At 40.5% G+C, this 20,971-nt stretch overlaps 5 protein-coding genes across 35 annotated transcripts in view; 3 read left to right on the plus strand and 2 right to left on the minus strand.

The window, feature by feature from the left end:
• The first annotated feature begins 83 nt into the window (after positions 1 to 83).
• Positions 84 to 1,427, plus strand: LOC108608886 (endoplasmic reticulum GDP-fucose transporter). The gene is made up of 2 exons (XM_018000497.2): positions 84 to 201; positions 260 to 1,427. The coding sequence occupies exon 2, from the start codon at positions 282 to 284 to the stop codon at positions 1,278 to 1,280; it is 999 nt and encodes a 332-aa protein (XP_017855986.1). The 5' UTR covers positions 84 to 201; positions 260 to 281; the 3' UTR covers positions 1,281 to 1,427.
• On the minus strand, positions 1,300 to 9,691 carry superdeath (Suppressor of ER stress-induced death). 3 transcript variants are annotated; one of them, XM_089465673.1, is made up of 8 exons: positions 9,406 to 9,691; positions 9,240 to 9,341; positions 4,545 to 5,292; positions 4,042 to 4,197; positions 2,601 to 3,981; positions 2,333 to 2,538; positions 1,953 to 2,261; positions 1,300 to 1,893 (listed from the first exon to the last, which is right to left on the minus strand). In XM_089465673.1, the coding sequence occupies exons 3-8, from the start codon at positions 5,270 to 5,272 to the stop codon at positions 1,659 to 1,661; spliced, it is 3,015 nt and encodes a 1,004-aa protein (XP_089321799.1). In that variant the 5' UTR covers positions 5,273 to 5,292; positions 9,240 to 9,341; positions 9,406 to 9,691; the 3' UTR covers positions 1,300 to 1,658. The 3 variants fall into 3 exon arrangements, with proteins under 3 accessions (XP_089321799.1, XP_089321802.1, XP_089321797.1); XM_089465676.1 differs by lacking the exon at positions 9,240 to 9,341; XM_089465671.1 differs by having other exon boundaries at positions 9,240 to 9,691.
• A 548-nt stretch (positions 9,692 to 10,239) lies between these two features.
• On the plus strand, positions 10,240 to 11,377 carry Alg13 (Alg13 UDP-N-acetylglucosaminyltransferase subunit). Its single transcript, XM_018018543.2, has one exon. It carries the CDS (start codon positions 10,319 to 10,321, stop codon positions 10,832 to 10,834), a length of 516 nt encoding a protein of 171 aa, XP_017874032.1. The 5' UTR covers positions 10,240 to 10,318; the 3' UTR covers positions 10,835 to 11,377.
• Vha100-1 (V-type ATPase subunit a family protein Vha100-1) lies at positions 10,844 to 17,335 on the minus strand. Of its 10 annotated transcripts, none has more exons than XM_089464843.1 (12): positions 17,185 to 17,307; positions 16,652 to 16,806; positions 16,410 to 16,586; positions 16,211 to 16,339; positions 14,511 to 14,608; positions 14,052 to 14,093; positions 13,587 to 13,713; positions 12,365 to 13,523; positions 12,085 to 12,302; positions 11,520 to 11,730; positions 11,292 to 11,463; positions 10,844 to 11,235 (listed from the first exon to the last, which is right to left on the minus strand). In XM_089464843.1, the coding sequence occupies exons 2-12, from the start codon at positions 16,766 to 16,768 to the stop codon at positions 11,130 to 11,132; spliced, it is 2,556 nt and encodes an 851-aa protein (XP_089320969.1). In that variant the 5' UTR covers positions 16,769 to 16,806; positions 17,185 to 17,307; the 3' UTR covers positions 10,844 to 11,129. The 10 variants fall into 10 exon arrangements, with proteins under 10 accessions (XP_089320969.1, XP_017874023.1, XP_089320957.1 ...); XM_018018534.2 differs by having other exon boundaries at positions 14,511 to 14,611; XM_089464831.1 differs by lacking the exons at positions 14,052 to 14,093; positions 14,511 to 14,608 and adding an exon at positions 15,250 to 15,407 and having other exon boundaries at positions 17,227 to 17,335.
• Positions 17,336 to 17,857: 522 nt separating this feature from the next.
• LOC108621302 (tolloid-like protein 2) overlaps positions 17,858 to 20,971 on the plus strand; it is a 57,391-nt gene continuing 54,277 nt past the window's right edge. For 5 of the 20 annotated variants that reach the window (XR_001916417.2, XR_001916416.2, XR_016269298.1 and 2 more), the window contains exon 1: positions 19,287 to 19,802. The gene's annotated coding sequence lies outside the window, so the exon portion shown is untranslated. Of the gene's footprint in view, positions 17,978 to 17,998; positions 18,154 to 19,286; positions 19,813 to 20,971 lie in introns of those variants that run through there. The other 15 variants (XM_089464772.1, XM_089464788.1, XM_089464735.1 and 12 more) reach the window with 13 other exon arrangements.

Raw genomic sequence — 20,971 nt, forward strand, 5'->3', positions numbered from 1 at the left:
TTAATTCGCAGGTTTTATTTTGTACCATTAAGTTTCTAAAATAACATAGAAGTATTTGATTTCATTTTTCAATATAGTTTAGTATCCCTGGTATCTGATCAGCGTACCATCCCTTTGCCTACCTGTGGCATTTGTTTTTGTTGACATGGTCAAAAGAAAGTTGTTGGGCAAAGGGCCAATGGCCTGAAAACATGGTCAAAGGTGAGACGGTCTTATAATTTTTTAGCTAGCTCAAATATATTTATTGAAATAATTTCAGTCCAATTGGCTTGACCAGTGCAATGAATATTCGAGCTTGTTTGGCCACGGCCAATGTCTTTGTTGGATGTTGCTGTGCTGTTGTATTTCTGGAATTGATCGTCAAATTGGACCCGGGTGCAGGTAATTTGATTACCGCTGGTCAGTTTGCATTTATTGCCTTGGAGGGATTCGTCTTCACCTCCAAATTCGGCACAGTGAAACGTGTGATAAGTCTGCGGGATTATGGTCTGCTTGTTGTTATGTTCTTTATGACAAGTGTGTGCAATAACTATGTGTTCCATCTGAATGTGCCCATGACGCTGCACATGATCATACGTGGAGGCAGTCTCATATCGAACATGTGCCTTGGCACTGTAATCCTCAAACGTCAGTATCGGCTTGAACAGTATATAGCAGTCATCATGATTACCGTGGGCATTTTCATCTGCACGTATTTCTCTAGCCAGGATGTGGGAGTGAATAAACGGCATGGCGATGGTAACGCTGAAGCAAACATATTTTGGTGGCTCGTTGGTGTCCTGCTCCTGGTGCTGGCGCTATTCATCTCCTCGTACATGGGTATCACACAGGAGCTGCTGTATCGCAAACATGGCAAGTGCGCTCGCGAGGCACTCTTCTACACACACCTGTTGCCTCTGCCCGCGTTCTTCTTCATGCATGACAACATCAAAGCGCATTGGACTGTGGCGATGGAAAGTGAAACCTATCGATTCGAATGGCTGGGTGGTGTAGTTGTGCCTCTTTTGCTCCTCTATTTGATTGGGAATATTCTGATGCAGCATCTGTGCATTAGCTCTGTGTATTTCCTGACCACTGAGTGCAGCTCCCTGACCGTCACCTTGATTCTGACATTGCGCAAATTCATATCGCTAGTCTTCTCGATTATCTACTTTCGTAATCCGTTTACAATCTATCACTGGCTGGGCACCGTGCTCGTCTTTGTGGGCACTCTGATATTTGCTAATGTCCTAAGTCTTCCAGTTGGTCGTTGGAGAAGAAATGCTGTGAAAAATGATTAAGCATTCCAACACATTCTCGAACTGTTTACGAGTTTAAACATTTAATGATTATTTCATTTACATTTAAGTACAATATAAGAATATTCGCAATAAAAGTACCAGATTCTCCTAGCTCTTAGCAAAAAGGACTTTAAAAGTAAACATAAACTTTACAATGGATTTCTTTATATTTTGTATAAACAAGTGGTTCTGTTGTTTCTTTGGCTTTGACTTGTCCTGTGACGATACTCGATATAAATACTAAGGCATACACATAAAATATAAATACATAAATGCACTGGTTGCCCGATGCTAAAAATTGTGAATTCCAATTCCGTTAGAAAATGTAATACTGCTGCAGATCACCCGCTGTCTGGGATGTGATCCGTGACCTTCTGCCTACGTGGGTTGTGTTCCGGCCTCACGTTGCAGCCATTTGACAATCGCGTTGTAGTTGCGGTTCATCCACTCGACACTTATGTCGACTTGTTCCAAAATCTGTTGAATCGGTCTGTCATACGCCCAGCGCGCATCCCGGACAAAGTCTTCCAGCTCGGCCAGTTGGAACTTCGAGTTCATGCGCTTGCTGGCAAACTTAAGCAGCGTGTGAATGTTGGATATCTGTGAGCCCATGCTGGAATTAAATAGGAATTATATAAGGCTTTGCTAGAGGATTTCTGTAGATCAGCTTACTAAGTATTTATCTCCTGCCAATTGTTGCGCAAATAATCAAACGCAATCTGCTGACCCACCACTGTGGTGGAGACGGCGGCAAAGACACGGAAGACATCCTGCTTGCGTATGTGCTGGCCGGCAATGGAGCGTCGCAGGTATCTGTAGAGCAGCCACGGCTCCTTGGAGCAGCCCAACGCGCTCAGCAGCAACTCCTTCTCCGCCGGCACATTCGTCTTCACATAGCGCTCGAATGCAAAGTCCCACTCGTGCTCCGTGCCGTACTGGATGGCCGCGCAGTAAACGATGCCACGCATATTTGGATTGATTCTGTGGATATAACCAAAATTTACATTCAATTAAATATTCATATGTCATCGATTTCGGTCGATCGAACGTACGGGTTATAGGTATCGGGATTGGGTGCTTGTACCCAGTTTTGGAATTGTTTGGTGCTATCCGAGATGCATTGCTGTTGGCCCAGGTGACAGGCCATGCTCAATATTTCGAAGCGCTTCAACAGCAGCGGAATGTTTTCGTTGTCGCTTGGCGTATCCTTGTCCACCACCTCGTTGTACACCCTGCTCAGCAGTTTCAATAGGTAGTTCTGGAAAGGTAATCAAGGTGAGTTCCATATGCTTCGACACTGTCAGCGATTAGTGTGCATACCTTAAGCAAATCGTAATCACCCGAGTTAATAAACATGGAATCGATAAAGTTAAAGTTAGTAATCGCTGCCTTCCAGGCCACGCGGTTCGTCTCGTATGCCAGATAGCGTGTTAGATTCAAGGCCGTATCATAGGACAGATAGGAGCCGCGGGCCAAATTCATGACGTCATCGATTAGTTGGGCCCGATTGGCGGGCGCGATTTGATCGTGCTGCTTCGCGTCCATCAGATGCTCAGTTATTGCACGCCAGTTGTCCAAGTCGTAGTTGACCCGGTAAAAGCCCGTTTGCTGTATATTGAATATAAACCATTTGGCCGTGGAGAGGTTACGATTTTCCAGCTCATAGGTTTTTGTGCGCGGTATCCACGTTGTGGGCCGAGTATTATCAAAATTAAGCTCGTCCGCGGTCGTAAAGGTGATGGGTATCCACCAAAGAGGATGGCCTTCCGCATGGCTGCTGTTGCCGTAGACGAAACGCTCCTGGTCCAGGCGTACAGCATCCGAATTGGGGTGCCGCGAGATCTTGACCATTGGATAGCCAGCTTGCAGCGTCCAAGTATCCATGATGGCCTTCACACTTGTGCTGCTATCCAGCAGACCTGATGTTTTCGCTTCGTCGGTGAGGAAGCGCCACAGATCGTCCTGGGTGGCGGATTTGTATGCCATCTCACTTAAATACTTGCTCAGTCCTCGCCTGAAAACCGTATCAGTGAGGAAATGGCTCATCATGCGGATCACAGTGGAGCCTTTGGCATATGAAATCCGATCGAACAGCTCGAAAATCTCCTGCGGATTGCCGACCTCCTGCGAGATCTTATGCGTGGTGGTGAGCGCATCCAATTGGAATACAGTCTGCATTTCGTTAACCACAAACTCATCGAGCAGCTTCCATTCGGGCGCCACGGCATTCGCTGTCAGATACTCCATGTAGCTGGCGAAGCCTTCGTTCAGCCAAATATCCGACCACCAACTGGGCGTGACCAGATTACCGAACCACTGATGGGCCAACTCGTGCCCGACCACAGAGGCAATGTGCTGCTTGTTGCTGGCGGTGGCCACGCCCTTGTCGTACAGCATGGCCGTCTCCCGGAATGTGATGAGGCCCCAGTTCTCCATGGCACCAGCCTGAAATTCCGGCAGCGCTATCATATCGATCTTCGGCAACGGAAATGGGATGCCGAAAAAGTTCTGCAGAAAGTCCAAAATCTTCGGGCCCACGCTCAGCGCATACTCGGCTGATTTGATGGCATCGGCTCGAGCCCAGACCGAAAAGTTGCCAGAAGAGATGTGCTTAAAGTCGGTGATGGCGAAGGCCACCAGGTAGGTGGACATGGGCAGCGATTCGGCAAAGTGATCCCAGACATAATTGGCCAACGATTCGCTATGTGAGTTGTAAATTGGTTTCATTAATTAACATTATTTTGTAAATCATTCTTCTTACTGATTGTGGCTGTAGATAATAGGCATGTTGGAGATGGTGGTCAGGTGTCGAGGGCGCGCTATGTGCAGCGTAAAGTTCGCCTTGAGCGCCGGCTCATCGAAGCAGGGAAAGGCGCGTCGTGCGTCCGTTGCCTGGAATTGTGTTGAGGCCAGCCATCTGAGAAAGTCAAAAGGACAACAATAATGTTTATTATAAATAAAATATGTTTTTGTTAGATTAATAACCTTTTCGTAAAGTTTAACGAAACTATGTCTAAGAAATAAATCTATTTGCGCCGGAGTTCTATAAGAACGAGTTGTGGGGCCTATTTTCTACAACATTTACACTTCAGAATTTTATAGAATTACATTAATCTTTGCTAACGATACATCGCTCAATTCATCTAGTACACAGTTTTCAGAAATTCTCTCTGATTCTCTCTAAACTCTACTGTACTGTATGGCCGCTTATGAGTATTTCTTTAATTAGAAAATTCAGCAAAACTATTATGATACGAAGCTCACCTGGTCTCATTGAGCACCTTATAGGAGCTGCGGTAGAAGCCCTGCAAGTAGTCCTTTATAATGCCGGTGTAGCGAATGTGCACCACGTATTCCTTGCCGCGCCGTAGTTTGTCGTACAGCTGGATGATGAAGAACTGCTTGGCCCCCACCAGATACTGCTTGTGGATGCGCAGGCTGTTCTCATCCCATTCGTCCTTGCCGCCAGGCAGTGCCCGATAGACGGCCACATCGTTGCGTGTGATGTTCAAGTCCTCGACGTGCATGGTTATGTTGTAGCAATCCTCGAGCACTCGCACGCGTATCTGAACGCTGCCCGCGAAGCTGAAGTTGCCGCTCATCTCGGGCTCCAGTGTGATGTTGTACTTGAGGGGCTGGATGGAGGTCGGCAGGCGAACATCCTGATCGTATTTGGGCCCCTCACTGGCACCTTTCGAATGCTTCGAATTACGCAAATGGACGCTGGTGCAGACAATGTTCTCGCCTGGCGCCGCCTCCAGATGTCCGCAAGTCGCGAAATTGTAGACAATGAAGCCAACGGCGAGCAGTGTGCAAACGAAGAAGGACGCCAGCAGCACCGCCGTCGTCAGGGATACGCTATAGCGGCGTCCCATGCCTGAGAATGTGGTTGTGGCTGCTGGCGCGTTGCTGCTGGCCGGCATGGCATGGGCATTGCCGTGTCGGCTCTCCAGGCTGAGATTCTCGTGCAGGGGCATTTCCTTGACGACCATGTCGATGCTTGAACTTTAACCTGTGCAGAGGAAGATGCCATTGATTAGTTGTAAGTGTGTGGATGGTGTGGACTACACCACTTCCGCTTCCACTTCCGTCACAATTTGCAACGCCTAAACGAAAGCTTGTGTTGTTGTGGTTGTGTAATTCATGTTGTAACTCAATATGCATCTGCAGGTTGCAGGTTGCAGGTTGCAGTTGCACGTTATTTATCAATCCCAGCAACGACCACTTCAGTGGTTTCCTTCAACCCTCGCGACGCGGGCTGATCAAATCGTGCATGCATGCACACGTTCCTTGCGGTCAAGATAAAGGGTTGTAAATGATATTTAATGCTAATATGTGTGCATAATTAAATAATTTAGCCCTTCAAAAAAGTTCTAGTTGAGTAAGTTTCTCGAATTTCTCTCCCCACATATTGCATTTAGAGGGGAAATTTTTCAGCATGAGCACGAGTTTACAATATAAAAACCCATAACCGGAAAAATTTCATAGCAATGAAATTAATGTCTGAGTCAATACGTTACTTCCACTTGAGCTATGCAAAATAATTTCTTATAAGCGTTCCCTCCAACTATTTCTTTTAAGCATTTCCTCTAAGTATTTCTTCAAAGTATTTCTTCAAAGTAATTCCTCTAAGTTTTTCTTTTTCTTTTCATCCAAGTCTTTCCTGTAAGTATTTCTTCCAAGTATTTCTTCTAAGTGTTTCTTCAAAGTATTTCCTCCAAGCATTTCGTCTAAGCTTTTAATGCTTGGCCTAACGATCACACAATTCACCCCAACCGGACCTGGGCAACTGAAGACATGCTGCAGCTGTTGCCCTTTATATAGGGCAACTTTCACTCAAATCCTGGGTCGCGCTCAAAACATTGATGCGAGCCTTAAGTGACCAATGGGAACACAGCAGCAGAGGCTGCTCTAAGCACTCTAGCTTCGTTTTACTTCAATATAAATACGAAATGCCTACTGCCGTATACATATAGACCAATAAATGATCTATAGTTCTTCTTCGTTCCAGAGAGACAAACCTAGAGAGAGACTGTGGGCAACATACAAACACGATATAGGCAAGAAATTACGAATAGTTAAGTCGGGATACCTTAAGAATATATGTGCTTGAAATGGCATAATGCTGATATGCTAAATAGCTTATGTACAGTAATATTCATAATTATTAGAAGGCATAGGACTTGGACAACTGCATAGGCCTCCCTAATTTCTGGCTATTCCATCAGATACTAACTTTCAATGGATGGTGACGGTTTCAATTCATACAAACAGATGGACAGATACGGACATGACACTAAATTCTTAGGAAATAATATTCATTGTTTAAGAATTGATTTAAAATAATTTTTCTTTAATTAATTTTTTTAAATGCAAATTTCTAGCCGCATCTGAATATTTCATTAATTTATATAAGAACAATATTACAAATAATCATTCAGATTTATATAAATAGATGACTTTTGGCTTTTATAAAATATTCTGAATGAGGTCTGCAAACAATATTTGCTTGGTTTAACCAATTGTTAATTATACGGAACCATTTTATACATGGATTTATATTTTATATGGATTTGTATGTAGAATAATGGGAAATCCATAAATAAAAGTTATTCCCACTTTAAGTGAATTCTTCTTTGAGTGTGCATTTACGCAAAACTTGCTCAAGTGCTATGACGTACGGCCGTACGGAGCCGCAGTTTGTCGGATGAGACACGGGCTGAAAACTTGAATTTTACAAGCGAACTGCGAATCATTGTGCTTATGACAAACACAAGTCGAGTTTAACAACTATTCGTCGAACAGTTTATTATATGCATGAAAAACGTTTAAATTAGTTATTGTACTTTTTACTTATTCCAGTTTGTAAATCATGTTTGTGTACAGCTATTTATATATGAAAGAATAGCTTTGTAACTAATACACTTGGAGAAGTTTTAAGATTTGTTTGTTATATACAGATAATATACTCTGAAATCACTTATATTAATATGAATGAAAATAATATTTGTTAACATACTCATAACTAATATTTATATAGAAAACCAGTAGATTATATACTATCATAGATTTTAATTGTATATATGAAAGAAATACTTCGTAGCTATTTAATTAGTCCCACTGTCTCAAGCTTACTTTGTGATTATTTCTAATAATATATGTGTACATGTTAATACTTATATAGAAACCGATGACATTATATACTATCACAGATTTTAGTTGCTCATTATCATTATGATTAATTGTACCATTTGCCCATCTGTCAAGTCGAGTCAACACGAGTCTTGCTGGTACAGTGAAGTACTCTGTGACAACATAACTGGAAACATCTCCGACGATAATCGGCTACACGTATATACACATATATGTATGCGTGTTTGTCTACATCTGTTTAAAGTTTAAACCCACTTCACCCATTTGCATATGTGTGACCGAATGCCGGCTAATTGAGTTATGACATTAATTTGATCTGCTGTCCGCTGCAAATTGCCACAATTAAACACGGGTCGTCTGCCGGCGACGCCGACGCCGACGCCGACACTCTGACCTTCGTTAAAAAACATAGGCGAAAAAAATAACAACATAAACTGAGATGATACAACGCCTCCGCATGGTGCGTCTCATATGTCTGCGCTCTCCCTCCCAATGGGGGGTCCGTGGTCCCATTGCGAGAGTTCAAATTTATCGCAATATTTTATTGATCAAATACGCAAGCCCAATGATGATTATAATGATCATTATGCTGCTGATGATGTTATCTGTCTGTTTGGTTTGTCCAGCTATAATTAATAGAGGAACATGCATTGCTAAGCGACTATATTTAGGCAAGTTCATCAAATTCATAAATCAAATTTATAAGTATCTGTTTAGTTAATGTCCAATTTATTTACTTCAAATTGAGAATGTATTTGTTTTTTCAATTAATTAATTCGTGAAAAATCATATTGATTTTTCTTCAAATTAGCTGTCCATCCCTCGAGTAGCCACTGTACTTGTGTTTGTCTGTTCGTCTGTATGATTAAAACATCAAAATATACATATTTACATCGTTGTCTGTGCCACACACGAGACTATAAAATGTGAATTTATTGCACGTTGACCTATGGTTATGATCATAATGATATTTGTATATGTATGTCTGTATAAGTGTGCTTATATGTATGTATATGTGTGTGGGTGAATACAAATGAAGAAGTGATCTGCGGCTGGCCAGTTCAATTTGCACTTGAGCACTAATTAAATTTCGGCAGCTGAGTGAATTACAAAAATTGCAAAGTTAAATAGAATTTTCTTTTTATTTATGCACATGCATATATATTTGAACATATATTTAAGCTAACACATGTTTGTAAGCTTTTTACGAGTTCAATCTATGAATGGTTATAAAAATAATTAAATGATTGCTCAGCGGTAGGAAAATTTGAGTAAATTGTTTATGGATCCTGTCTGAGTATGGCAAACAAAAAATACCCACACACATACATATACATGAATATGCAAGATACACATACATACATATATATATTGACGCCTGCATTTGTAGATATCAAGTGTCTGGAAGCTATAAAGCCGGCATCCAGCCAAATGGTGTTTATCTCAAACAGATGCAAAATTCAAATTGATGCTGGGGGATGTGTGCGAAAACATGAACAAGTTGAATGGATATTATATTGAAAATAAACAAATTAAAAATGTGCACAAATAAAAATGAAATTAAACGAAGTGTTGATAAGTTCACGGTTTCAGCATTGTGTTTCTACAAATATACCTATACACATACTTACATACACACGTTTGTATATCCACTGACACAATTCAGACATACATACATACATACATACTATATGGATCACATCTTGGAAACGACAAGCATATTATTCATTACAAATTCAAATAATAATTAGCATTATCGGAGCAATAAAAGACAAAGTCATATACTGTGACAAATTTGTATTTTACCTCTGTGACTAGCTGCGTCGCTTCCTACTACAGTTCTTTTTGCAATTCCAACTATTCTCCTGGTTTACTGTTATGTGCAGTTTGCGTTTCGGTTGCGTTCAGCTGCAATTGTTCAAGGCACTAAGCACTAACACACACACACACGCAGTAGTGAAAATACACTTACAGTGACATTTGCTGTCGGGCGGGAGACAGTGATGGTCACTAATACAATTACGAATTTAAATTCGCCTAGATTTTTAGCGGTCACGGTAACACTTTCAGAGGCGCACGTTTTTTAATAGAATAAAAGTAAACAAATCCAATTTTCAGCAGAAATAAATTTGCTTTCTACGCTGATGTTTGGTTTAGTTTATATACATAAATGCAATTTATTCAAATATCACACCAGCCAGCGTGAGAGGCAGCACAACCGTTACGCGTAACGGCCGACCAGTGACTAAAAGCGCAACAGCAAGAGCGACAACATAATTGTATCCAGCGTACGTTCAGATCAAAATCGAGAGAGGGAGAGTGATAGTGAGAGTAACAGTTCTGACCGATGAGTGGGTGAATTAGGAACAACGAAAAAGTAATCAGTGGCGCACTTATGTAAATTATCATAGTATTGAACTTCCTAATGTGGTGAGAAACTGTTTTACAGCGAACCAGCAATGAAATATATATATATATATGTATGTGTTTCGCGGTATTTGTAATTTTATAACTTGAATAATAACAATGAATGGAAACGTTGTTTTTCAAAAATACATATGTATTAATTTTAAATATATATAATATACAAAAAAGTGAAATATATAATATACTTAGAATTTTAATAATAATCTTTAGAATGATTGGGTTGTTAAATAAACTAAACATACATTTTTTTTGCTATGAATCTTGTGCCTCTAGCAGCCATTTAATATAAACAGTTTAACAAGCACATAATTCAAACTGATAACGGCTTGAGGTATTAGCTTATCGAATTAAGTTATCGATATAAAATATTGATCTAAATATTTGTTGCGATAGTAACAATTGCCATCTCTAATCATATTTGTTATTGTTTTTAATTTTCTATACAAGCAAGTTAAAAAATGCATTTAAGCGTTGTCTACGTCACTGTTGGTACAACAAAATTCGATGGACTCATTAATGTTGTGACATCTGCACCTGTTTTGTGTGCATTACAAAAGCTAAAGTGCCAGAAACTTGTGCTGCAGCACGGCAACTCTACGCCGGTGGAAGACTCTGAGCTTCAGCTCATCCATGAGAAGTACGGCATTCAAGTGGATCAATATAAATTTCGACCTAATACAGCGGATATTCAAGCTGCCGATGTGATCATTGGGCACGCGGGTGCCGGTACGTGCATGGATATATTGAATAACGGCAAGGCTGGATTAATCGTGGTCAATGACGAGCTGATGGACAACCATCAGTTGGAATTGGCCCGTCAATTGGCTTCCGAGCAGTATTTATACTACTGCAAGGTGAACGAGGTTAGCACAAAGCTTGCCTCCCTGGATTTTGAAGCTCTGAGGCCCTACGAGCCAGGCACAGAGAATATGCGAAAGTTTATAGAAGCCTTAAACGAATTGATGAGCCATTAATATGCAAACTTCTTTTTCTTATTGGCGCCGACGCCTGGAGCGGGCGCTTTGGATATATGTATATATTTTATTATATTTATGAGTAAACACGATAAACGACTATGAAGAACGTTAGACAATATTATTGGGCTATACGTTACATAAATTCACGATTATTAAATATTAATAGAACAATTACTAAGCAAATTTCCTTTAAATTCCATTAAACTTGTTATTGTATGTACCTATATAAATTGAATATACGATGAGACTCTCGACAAGCTTTGGTTGCTGTTGTTTACGTGTTGTCGACCGTCTATTCGGTCTCTGTGACTGCGCCCCCATTTTCAATGATGGTATCAAAGGAGAACGGCTGGAAAGCGTAGCCGTGACCCATGTAGAATTTGCTCTGGAATTCCACCCTGCGAATAGGAAGCAAATTTTAGTTTATATTAAATGTATTGAGTCGTAGCCATACCAGTGAAGACGCAACGTGTGCAAGAATGCGGAAAGACCCTCCATCAAAACCAGAATGCCAACGGTCAATACAGCCCAGAATGCAAAGACCACGGTCAAAAAGATGCCGCCAAGCCAACCTTCCTTATTCAAACCTAAAGACAATACCATGCTCCACAAGACCTCAGCAAGCTCTGTCAATAAGGGAAAGCTCATTAGGATGCATTAAGAATCAATCAAGGTTACTTACGGGCATGTGCCAAGGAGAGCGCCCACAATCGTAAATAGGATGCAGTGTGGGAAACGGAACCCAGAACATACTCGATCGTATGAATGCCCTGGTGAATGAATATTTCCGACATTTCTTCCTCGTCGTGGTGTTCGCCGCCGCCGCCATGTGAACCGCCGCCATTCGACATGCCACCGACTTCAGCATCAGATGCGCCAGTTATGGGCTGCACCTGTTTCAATGTAACAATGGATTTATTAGCGAGACGTTCGAGAAATTAATTTATATTTTGAATATGCAATACAACAAGCGACTCAACTAACCTCTTCCTGTTGCATTTGGATTGGTTGGTGTTTAGTTTTTTCGTTTGTTGAGTGTTATTTTTTGTTGGGTGTGGTTTGTTAGTTTGGGGGTAAAGACAAGGGTAAGGCATAAATAAACAGAAGTGCAAACACAAGAATTATCTGTTAATGTATGCGTATGCACCCAGACAGTCGATGATGTGATGTGGATGGAATGGTGAAGGATTTGCAACAATGACACGAAGCACTTGACATAAATCGAATGCGGCGGAATGTGTACTTACGTTAGCCAGTTTACGCGCCTGCATAATCTTAATCGGCTTGCCCAGCAGCATGACTGGAATGCAAGCGAGTGCAATTAGAACAAAGATGGTCTGGAAAAATGATTGACCGGCGAACATATAAATATTGCAGTCTTTGCCTGGGGCCTTGGAATTCTTAAACAGAACCATATCAATGAATGTAATCAGAATGGATGGGGCGCAAGCCTCGGTCATGGGAACTACAATGGGAATAACAAGAATTAATTACTTTTGGAAAATTATAGAAATGGTATAAACATACACTCGTTTGTGGCTGCATAGCGATTCCATTTAATGAACATCAACAGCACCAGGTAGAAGAAGAGGACCACCAGGAACAAAAGTTGTGGGATGAACTCGTAGAGCAGCGAAAGGCGATTCCGGAAATATGTATGATTGTGCCAGCTCATGATGACGCCAAAGATCATGTGCAACACCCCGAATATTATGGATATCTTCATCTTATAGGCATTTTGAAAGACGATCTTATTGGACGAGGCGATCTGCCAAATGGGATCCATTCCGAATGGATACGGTGTGCCCTCATAATCGCTGGTCGCCGGACTCAATTGTAAATAGTTATTATTCCAAACAGTTGACTTGTTGTACGAAAGATGCCAATGCGAACCGAATATGTTGAGTGACTTCGAGAATATATCGTTGTAGATTAGACCGGTGTACATGGAAAAGACGCCCATGAGGAATATGATATAGCGACCACCAAAGAAGATGTTCCAAATCTCATTGTCCGTTTTCTGGGCAGCCAATCCCTTCTCCTTGCGTATCATCCAGAGTCCGAACAGCGCCATTATCGCTCCATGTCCCAAATCGCCAAACATGACAGCGAACAGAAATGGGAACGTTATTATAGTATAGGGTGCTGGATTCATCTCCCGATAGCTAGCGACGCCATATGCATCGATTAGTGCTTGAAACGCTTTGGTAAACTTGTTGGTGCGATTATATGTGGGAGGATTCTCAAAAGTTTGCATGCGATTCAGAATTGGCGGCACAGATGAACCCGAGCGTTCAGTGCCGCGTCGCAGCGCCAGCTGGATGGTCTCGATGTCCAACAGCGGCACCCAGCACTCAGCAATGAGACACTTTTGGGTCACATCCAGATTGAAGAGATTCAGCGTATGATAGATGGCCTTGATTTTGCGCACCTTGACGAACCAGTTCTTCAAGTTCTTGGCAGCTGCGACCAGGACACGATGACGATGATCCTGCGTCTGGCCAAGCACCGTGTTTAGATCTTCGATGCGTGTCATGACGCCCATAGCCATTTCACGTCGGTCTGCTGGCGCTTCCGGGCACGGATAGAGTGTGGCCCGGAAACCCTCGCAAATCTTCTTAACGCGCGTTTTCAGCTGATCACCTTGGAAGAATATAATGAACACCGACTTGTACACTTGATCGCCCTGAAACATGCATTGAACACCATGAAATTCAGCTGAACTAATTCAAATAGATTCACAACTCACATTTGTGGGATCCTCCAGCGGCGACTCAATCATGGCCTGACGAAGAAACACATTGCCTCGACAGGCACGCCACAGCATCCGCTCGAATGCCGGCAGCTTCTCCCGTGAAATGACGCCGGCCACAAAGCTAAGATAGATTAAAGATTAATGCGAGGCGATCAATTAAGTGCTTAGTCGTTCTGCTTATTCATTCCGGTTAGTTACGGCAACAAGGAAAACTAAACTCTCAAGCACAAATACCAATGAACGCAGCATGGAATGGAACGTGGCGACAATTAAAAGTATTAACAAGGAACACAAGTTTGATATTTTTTCTTTTTTGTTTTCTTAAGGGGCGTATGCGGCGAGCTAAGCTAATGACCACGGGGCGATATGTTTCTATATACAGAATTTTTATTTTGATTTTTTTTTTTATATATGAGCATGAACATTCCTAGTCTAAATTTGGAATTGTGGGATACCAACCATGGCAGATAATCCTCACGTTCAATCGATTTTTCCATAAAACTATATAATTGTTAATTTGTGTTCTCGATGTGTATTTGAACATGGGAAGAGAGGAGCAGAAGAGAGAATGGTGTTTGATTTAGTTTTAGATTTTCTTTTCAGCTTTGTATTTTGATTTAGATATTCTTTTTTTGCACATAAAATTATTGCTTCGAAAGAGGTTAGAGAGCGTGAAAGGCGTAAATCCAACATCGATATTGTTATAGCATTTGATCATTTGTTGTTGTTGTTGTTTGATTTGATGGTACATTTGATGTAGTTTAAGTATGGCTTAAGCACAGCAGCGTCTTTGGTTGGTTGGTCGTTTGGTTAGAGGATAGCGTTAAGCAATAATTTTTTGTTGCATATAGTAAAGTTAACGTAATTAATTTGGCACTAGCCAAATGTACGTACACGCCTGCTGTGTTCGATACATACCCAAGCTGTACGGGACCCATGGAAGCACCGGCGGTGCGCACCTCATCGGTGATGAGGGCCCGTGTCATCGACTCGGTGGTGTGGTTCAGGCCGCCCTCCTGCTAAAGATTGTGTTAAAAGTTTGCTTTGGTTTTTCAATTGCATTTTAACGGCTATGTGGTATATAATAGATATTTATATACGCCTTGTTTATGCAGTTAGTATCATTGTCGAGTTAATTGAAGCTTTCCGCCGCCAAGTCTTTGTGGTTTAATTGGGATATATATAATGCATATGTTTTGGGTGGGGTGGAGCGGAGAGTTAAAGCCAACACCAGAGCAACCATTGATCTTAGCCTAAGACACATACAAACATACATAAACAACCACATTTACTTATTATAATAATCAAAAACAAAGTCCTCCTATCCAGAGCCTAACATACAGACAGACAAAGAGGCAGCAGCACAAATAGTTATAGTTGATCTATATATAGTACATACATGTATATATATATATATATAACTTTATACAGAGATAACGACACGCAAAGTAGCCATGGAGAATGAGAGCGAGCGAGCGAGTCGGGTTTGGTTTTGTTTTCAATTCGCATAGATATTGTGTTCAGTTTGGTAAATGCGCAGGCTGATTCTGAGTTTAGTTTTCCATTGGATCTGGTCTTGTTTTGATCTTTGTTTTGGTTTTGGTTTTGTTTTTGTTGCTGAGTGGATCGACTAATTCATTGAGGTTACAATATTTACCCAAGCTTTAAATTTTGGCCCGGCTGATTGGCGCGCACGCCCTCCTCGCCCAACAGCTGCGCTTGCTCATCCTCGTTCTGGTTGTCAGCCATCTGCAGATAGCGTCGATATTTGTTTGATGAATATGTCGACGTGGATTTGTAAACCATCGGCACCGACTGGCAACACAACCGGGCGGAAATAACGTGTTGTTGTTGTTGTTGGGGTGGTGTGGTGGTGTTTGTGTTGGTTGTATATTTGGGGTGTTGGTATTTTGGGTGGTGCATTGTATTGCATTTGCAGGGTTCGGGTATTTGGTTCGTTTTGTATTTTGGATATTTTGAATTGTTTTGATTGGTATATGGAAAATAAAACGTAAAAACAAATCATAAAATAAACAACAAAATATATAAATAACAATTAAAGCTAATCATATTGATATGTACAAAAATACATACATACTTTAAAAAACATGTGCACAAAATATCAAAAAATCAAAGTAGTTAAAACATAACTCAAGCATGCGCGAAGAAGAAATATAATAAATCAGTTAAGGGGAATCAAACTGAAACTAAAACTAACTTGAAATATACAAGAACTAACGATTGTATTTACAGAGTCATATGCATATGTGTGTATACATACATAGAGAGCTAAATACTTAGTATAGGGGCGTGGACGTGTTGGCAATGGTAGTGCTGCATGTATTAAATGTTCTGGTGTATTGCGGTTTCAATTAAATTATAAGAAATTGCTTTTGAAAACAAAAGATTATGTAATCAAGAACCAGAGCTGCACCATTTGTGTTGTCAGAGGCTGAGTTATTGGTTAGCAAGTTGTTTTTGCCATATGTTAATTAGAAATTTTAGTGTCGAACTTTTTTTTTTCAGAAAGCCTTTGCCACGTAGTTGTAGTTTATATCTTAATTATCTGTTAGCCGGCGTTGCCTATAAAAAATGTTAGCCAATAACCGCATGCATACCTCATCGAAGAAGACCTGCGTCTTGCGCAGTATGTGCTTCAGCTCGGTCAGCTCCAGGAAGTTGCGCTTCAAGGCCTCCGCATTCTGATTGACCTCACGGAGCTCGTTCTCGAGCTTCTCAAAGGTGGCCTGCGGTGAAGAGTGTATATAGATATATATTTATATATGATAAAGAGAGGGGTTAAGAGTCTAGACTCGCCTCCAAATCAATCATTTCGCGTGGCTGTGGTGCCTCGGGACTCTCGCCAGTGTCCAGCATGGGAATGCCATCCTTTTTAATCTCTTTCTCCAAGTAACGCAGCTTGCGCTCCATCTCATCGCAACGGCGCACCTCATTGACAAATTTACGTTGAAATGCATTCACGTCCGGATTGAGCTGTATGCATTTATTGATTTGTTTTTCAATTCATTTTGTATTTTTATTTAATTTTTACTACTTACATCACGAAATTGAACCAATCCAAGCTCGCCGAGCTCCGAGACACAGGCGTAGGCAGCCTCGCTCTGTAGGAAGAGCTGGCAGAGTGCCATCTCCTCGCTACGGAATAATGAACCCATTTTGATAGCTCAGAGAGTCGATAACTAATTATGAGTCGCTGCAAATAGCAAGAATTTTTTTTTAATTCACGAAACTTCACCATGAATCACTGTATGTCACTGGGTCTCTCGAATGTATTTAAATGAAAGCTCTTTTGTTTTACTTTTATTTTTGTAATTTATCAACGTTATCAACGCCTCTTTTGTGGCGGAATGTGTGGCTGTTCTATCTGAAGAGTTGATATGCCAGCGCTATTCAGAAATCTCTATACCGATTTATTGATTTTTCATTTGTGTGGCAGATGAAAAAGAAAGTGCTGCGTTGTCTATGCTGCTGTTTTAGTTGGACTTTGCTCAGCTGGTCGCGCCACTTATTGTTTTTTAATGTAACAGCCTATTGTCATTTAAATGCGTTTATTCTTAAATTTAGTTTTTACTTGTTTAAAATTTTATTTGCACAGCTCACAACTTCTAATTACCAATTTCTTTCAATTTTTAGTTACTCTCAGTTGCAGTGTGACCGACGTTCAAAACAGCTAAAATGACATTAGTGAACTGGCATGAAAATACCAAAATACTAAATCGAACTTCAAGACACTTCATATAAACATTGACCAGAGTTTTCTGGTCAGTGACATAAGCTTGTAATCTTGAACTAGTTCTTATGATATATTCTGATATATTGACCAACACTTGGCGGCATTTTAAATGGATTTTCAACAATGATAAAATGCGTTTTCAGATTTTACAAGCTCAAACATGTATTATTTAAAGAAGATATTTAATGAAAATAAGATTTTAAAATTGCTGCAATTTGGCAGTGGCAATTTACTTGTCGCTGTACTATTTTAAACTTGCCTGTAATGAAGAAACTATAACAAATACCTAATTATACAATCCAATTAGCGTTTGTTCTAATTTGCATGTATTATGTACTTATTTAATAAATGGAAAATGTTGTAGCTCTTAAAGTACTTAATAACACCATCACATCTTCCGCCCCTTCTCTCCATCAGCAACCTTCCGCATTCCGCCCTTCCGCTCTTTGCTATTTGCTCTTAAGCACAAAGAGCGAGTCCTTGGATTTACATTGACGAACTACCAACGGCAGCCGCGGCGACAGCATCCGATGATGTGAATAAAGTCCGATGGCGACATTTTTCGGTTGGGCCACGAGTCAGTGTGAATCTGTAACTCGTGAGCGACGGAGTGATAGCGGCTAAAGGCTCGGTAAATGATTGAGGGAAATACACAAGCAAAAACAGCAAAACCAGCAGCAGCAGGAGCAACAACAAAAACAAATGAATAGGCATAGCAAAGTGGAAAGTGGAGATGGTCAAAGCAGAAAATTGGATTGCCGCTGTTTCAGCTACTATTTAATACTTGCCTCGTGCGGGACTCTAACTGTGTGTGTATATATATATGTATATTTATATGTGTGTGATACATGTGTGTGTGTGTGTGGGTCAGTGTGCCATTTTATGAACCACCAAAATGAATCAGACAACAAAGACAACATTTTTGTAATTGAAAAATTTACTGTTGGTTACATATGCGCGAGTTGGCGTTGTTGGTGTTCTTGTTCCTTTTGTTGTTGTTGCTGCCATGGCTCAGATTCTGGCAGGCGGCGCACCGCACCGCAACCCCCAAAAGTATGCCACAGAGCACAGCATAACCAAAAAAACAAAAAGGACAAAAACGAAAAAAAAAATCAATCGCTCTCGCTCGCACAGAAGTAGCAGCATCAGCAGCTAATTGTAGTCTTGTAAAAAATGTATAAACAACATTGAAATGATACACTAGTACAATATATATATAAATGGCAAATTAAAGCCAACAATTGGATAACAAAATTAACAGAATAGCCGGACCAAAGCCTAAGAGAAAACATTTTAGGCTTGCGCTGCTTTGTTTTGGGGCCGCTCCCAAAAAAAAGCGAACAAGAAATTTGCGAGTTTATCAACAACACGCAGCGAGAACAAAATAATTGGCTAAATAATGTCGAAGAAGAATACATACTCTGCTTAAAAGATCCAGAGAATAGTTAAATTCTACAATTTAAATACATGTATTCAATCTTGATTCAGTATTTAGCTCAAGATTTTTTATTTTATTTTTTTTTTAGCACAGCGGTTGACCTACTTCAGGTGAAGGTCTTCTTTGTTTTTGTTTTTTTTTTTTTTTTGGTATTGTTCTTAATTAGCTGCGCAAATTATTAAGTCTTTCCACAAACTTCTAAATTGAATAAATGCAATGAGCACTGAGGTTGTTTATAAATCAAAATGTAGTCGGTTTCTTAACAAGCGATGATTGCCAGCTTTACAAATAGATGTACTACTACAGTTATAGAAATCATCTGATCTGTTAGATCTAGTTAAGGTGAGCCCCAAAGTAAATCTAAATCAGTCCATTTATCTGTGGCTCTTGATTCAATTAAGACACACACTTACACACACAGATGCACACACGCGCAGCCCGAGACTTGATTGTAAAATTGGCTTTATTGTGCGGACCCCCAATTGAAGCAGTCGCGCACCCTGACAACTGCCTAAGTGATAATATCAGCGCCTTAACGGAGGCGCAATTGCTGCTTATCTAATACAGTTTCAGTCGCAAGCTCTCGCGTCTGCTGTAAAGATGACAATATTCCCATACAGCTAACTTTCAGCTGCAGCGGATAGAGGAACAAACAAACATACAAATGCACATGCATTTGACAAGTACAATATATATGTACATACATTCACAGAAATATATGTATATATACATACACATACGTGTGCGTGTATGTGTACAATCGCTAATGTGTACTAAATTTCGCGCAGTGCAGTGCTAATCCTTTTTTATAACGGCTTTATCCTTACATAAGGATTTGCGCAAATAATCACATAAAGCAAAAGGCAAAACAAAGTGCATTCACAACAATAGCATTAACAAAACAATAAACAAAAAGTGTTCAGCAACAACAACAACATTACACTCATCGGCAACAGCAACAAAAGGATATAGGCCAACAAAGCAAAAAGACTGCAATCAAATGCAGCTCCTTTTATAGGTGAGTACCAGTAAGTGCTAAAAACAAAAACAAAATCGTATATATTCCCAACAAAATTAAAAAGAATTAAATTAGGGAAAAGCCGAACAGCAGCGAAAGTGACAAAAAAAAAATACATAAGAAAATGCGAATACAAACATCAAAAAGGGCGTGTTGTGTCTTCAGCTGCTGCTCTCAGCAGCACTATATGCATGTGCGTGTGTGTATATGTATGGGTGGCTGTGAGCGTGCGTGTATGTATGTATGAGTGCGCTTTGTTGTTGTTTTTGCTGGCTGCTACATCATCAAGTTGGTGCCTTTGCTTTTACCGTTAGCTTTGGCTTTGGCTTCGGTTGCGCCTCTTTACTTTGTACGTAATAAAATTGATGATAAAATAAAAATGGATAATGGGCGATTTTCGGCTGTGGCTGTGGCTCTGCCTATGCCCGTGCCCGTGCCCGTGCGTGCCAGTAAGCTGTGAGAGAAAGAGAGAATGGAGCAACCTAACTGTGCTATGCTGTGTTTACCGCTGCACCCGCGTTACGCTCAGCTCGTTATACACCAACTAAGCACAACGCATTGCTGTGGCTCAAGTCTTCTCTTCATCCATTCGGCGTCCGTTCTGGCTGGCGTTCTCTTTCTTTGCCGTATTGTACTCTTTGTTGATAGCATAGCATAGCATCGCATAGCACTTCCACGTAGCCGACGAGGCTGTGTGGGAGCTCTCGAAGAGGCGGCGGCAGAGGGCGGAAGTCGTGCTGATAAGAATGCTTTAGTTGTTAATAGCAACGTGGCGGGTGCGATTTTTACCTTACCCAAAATCGCGATAATCAGCAATACAAATTAAGCAAAAAAGGTTCGTGTCTTTGGCCGAATTATTGATACCCTTGAATATATGACTTGTTAATAATAATAATAAGTTATTATTAGCTCATAGGTATGTCAATATAAATATCAAACACTTCATATACGCCTTAAATTTAATTATAAAATAAATTAAAGAATATAGTTTTTGGGGAGGAAATATAAAAGAATGGAAAAATTCCATGATTTATAAAACTCAATTTTTTCTTTTCTAAATTGTAATGATTAATCAAAATACATTTTCAATAAATTATATGTATAGGTATCAAACTTTTTTTTAAAAGGAATAACAATATTATTCCAAAGATTTTCAACACATAAAGTTA

This window comes from Drosophila arizonae, chromosome 2 (genome assembly GCF_054131065.1).
Source record: "Drosophila arizonae isolate 15081-1271.41 chromosome 2, UAZ_ARI_1.0, whole genome shotgun sequence".
NCBI lineage: Eukaryota > Metazoa > Arthropoda > Insecta > Diptera > Drosophilidae > Drosophila > Drosophila arizonae.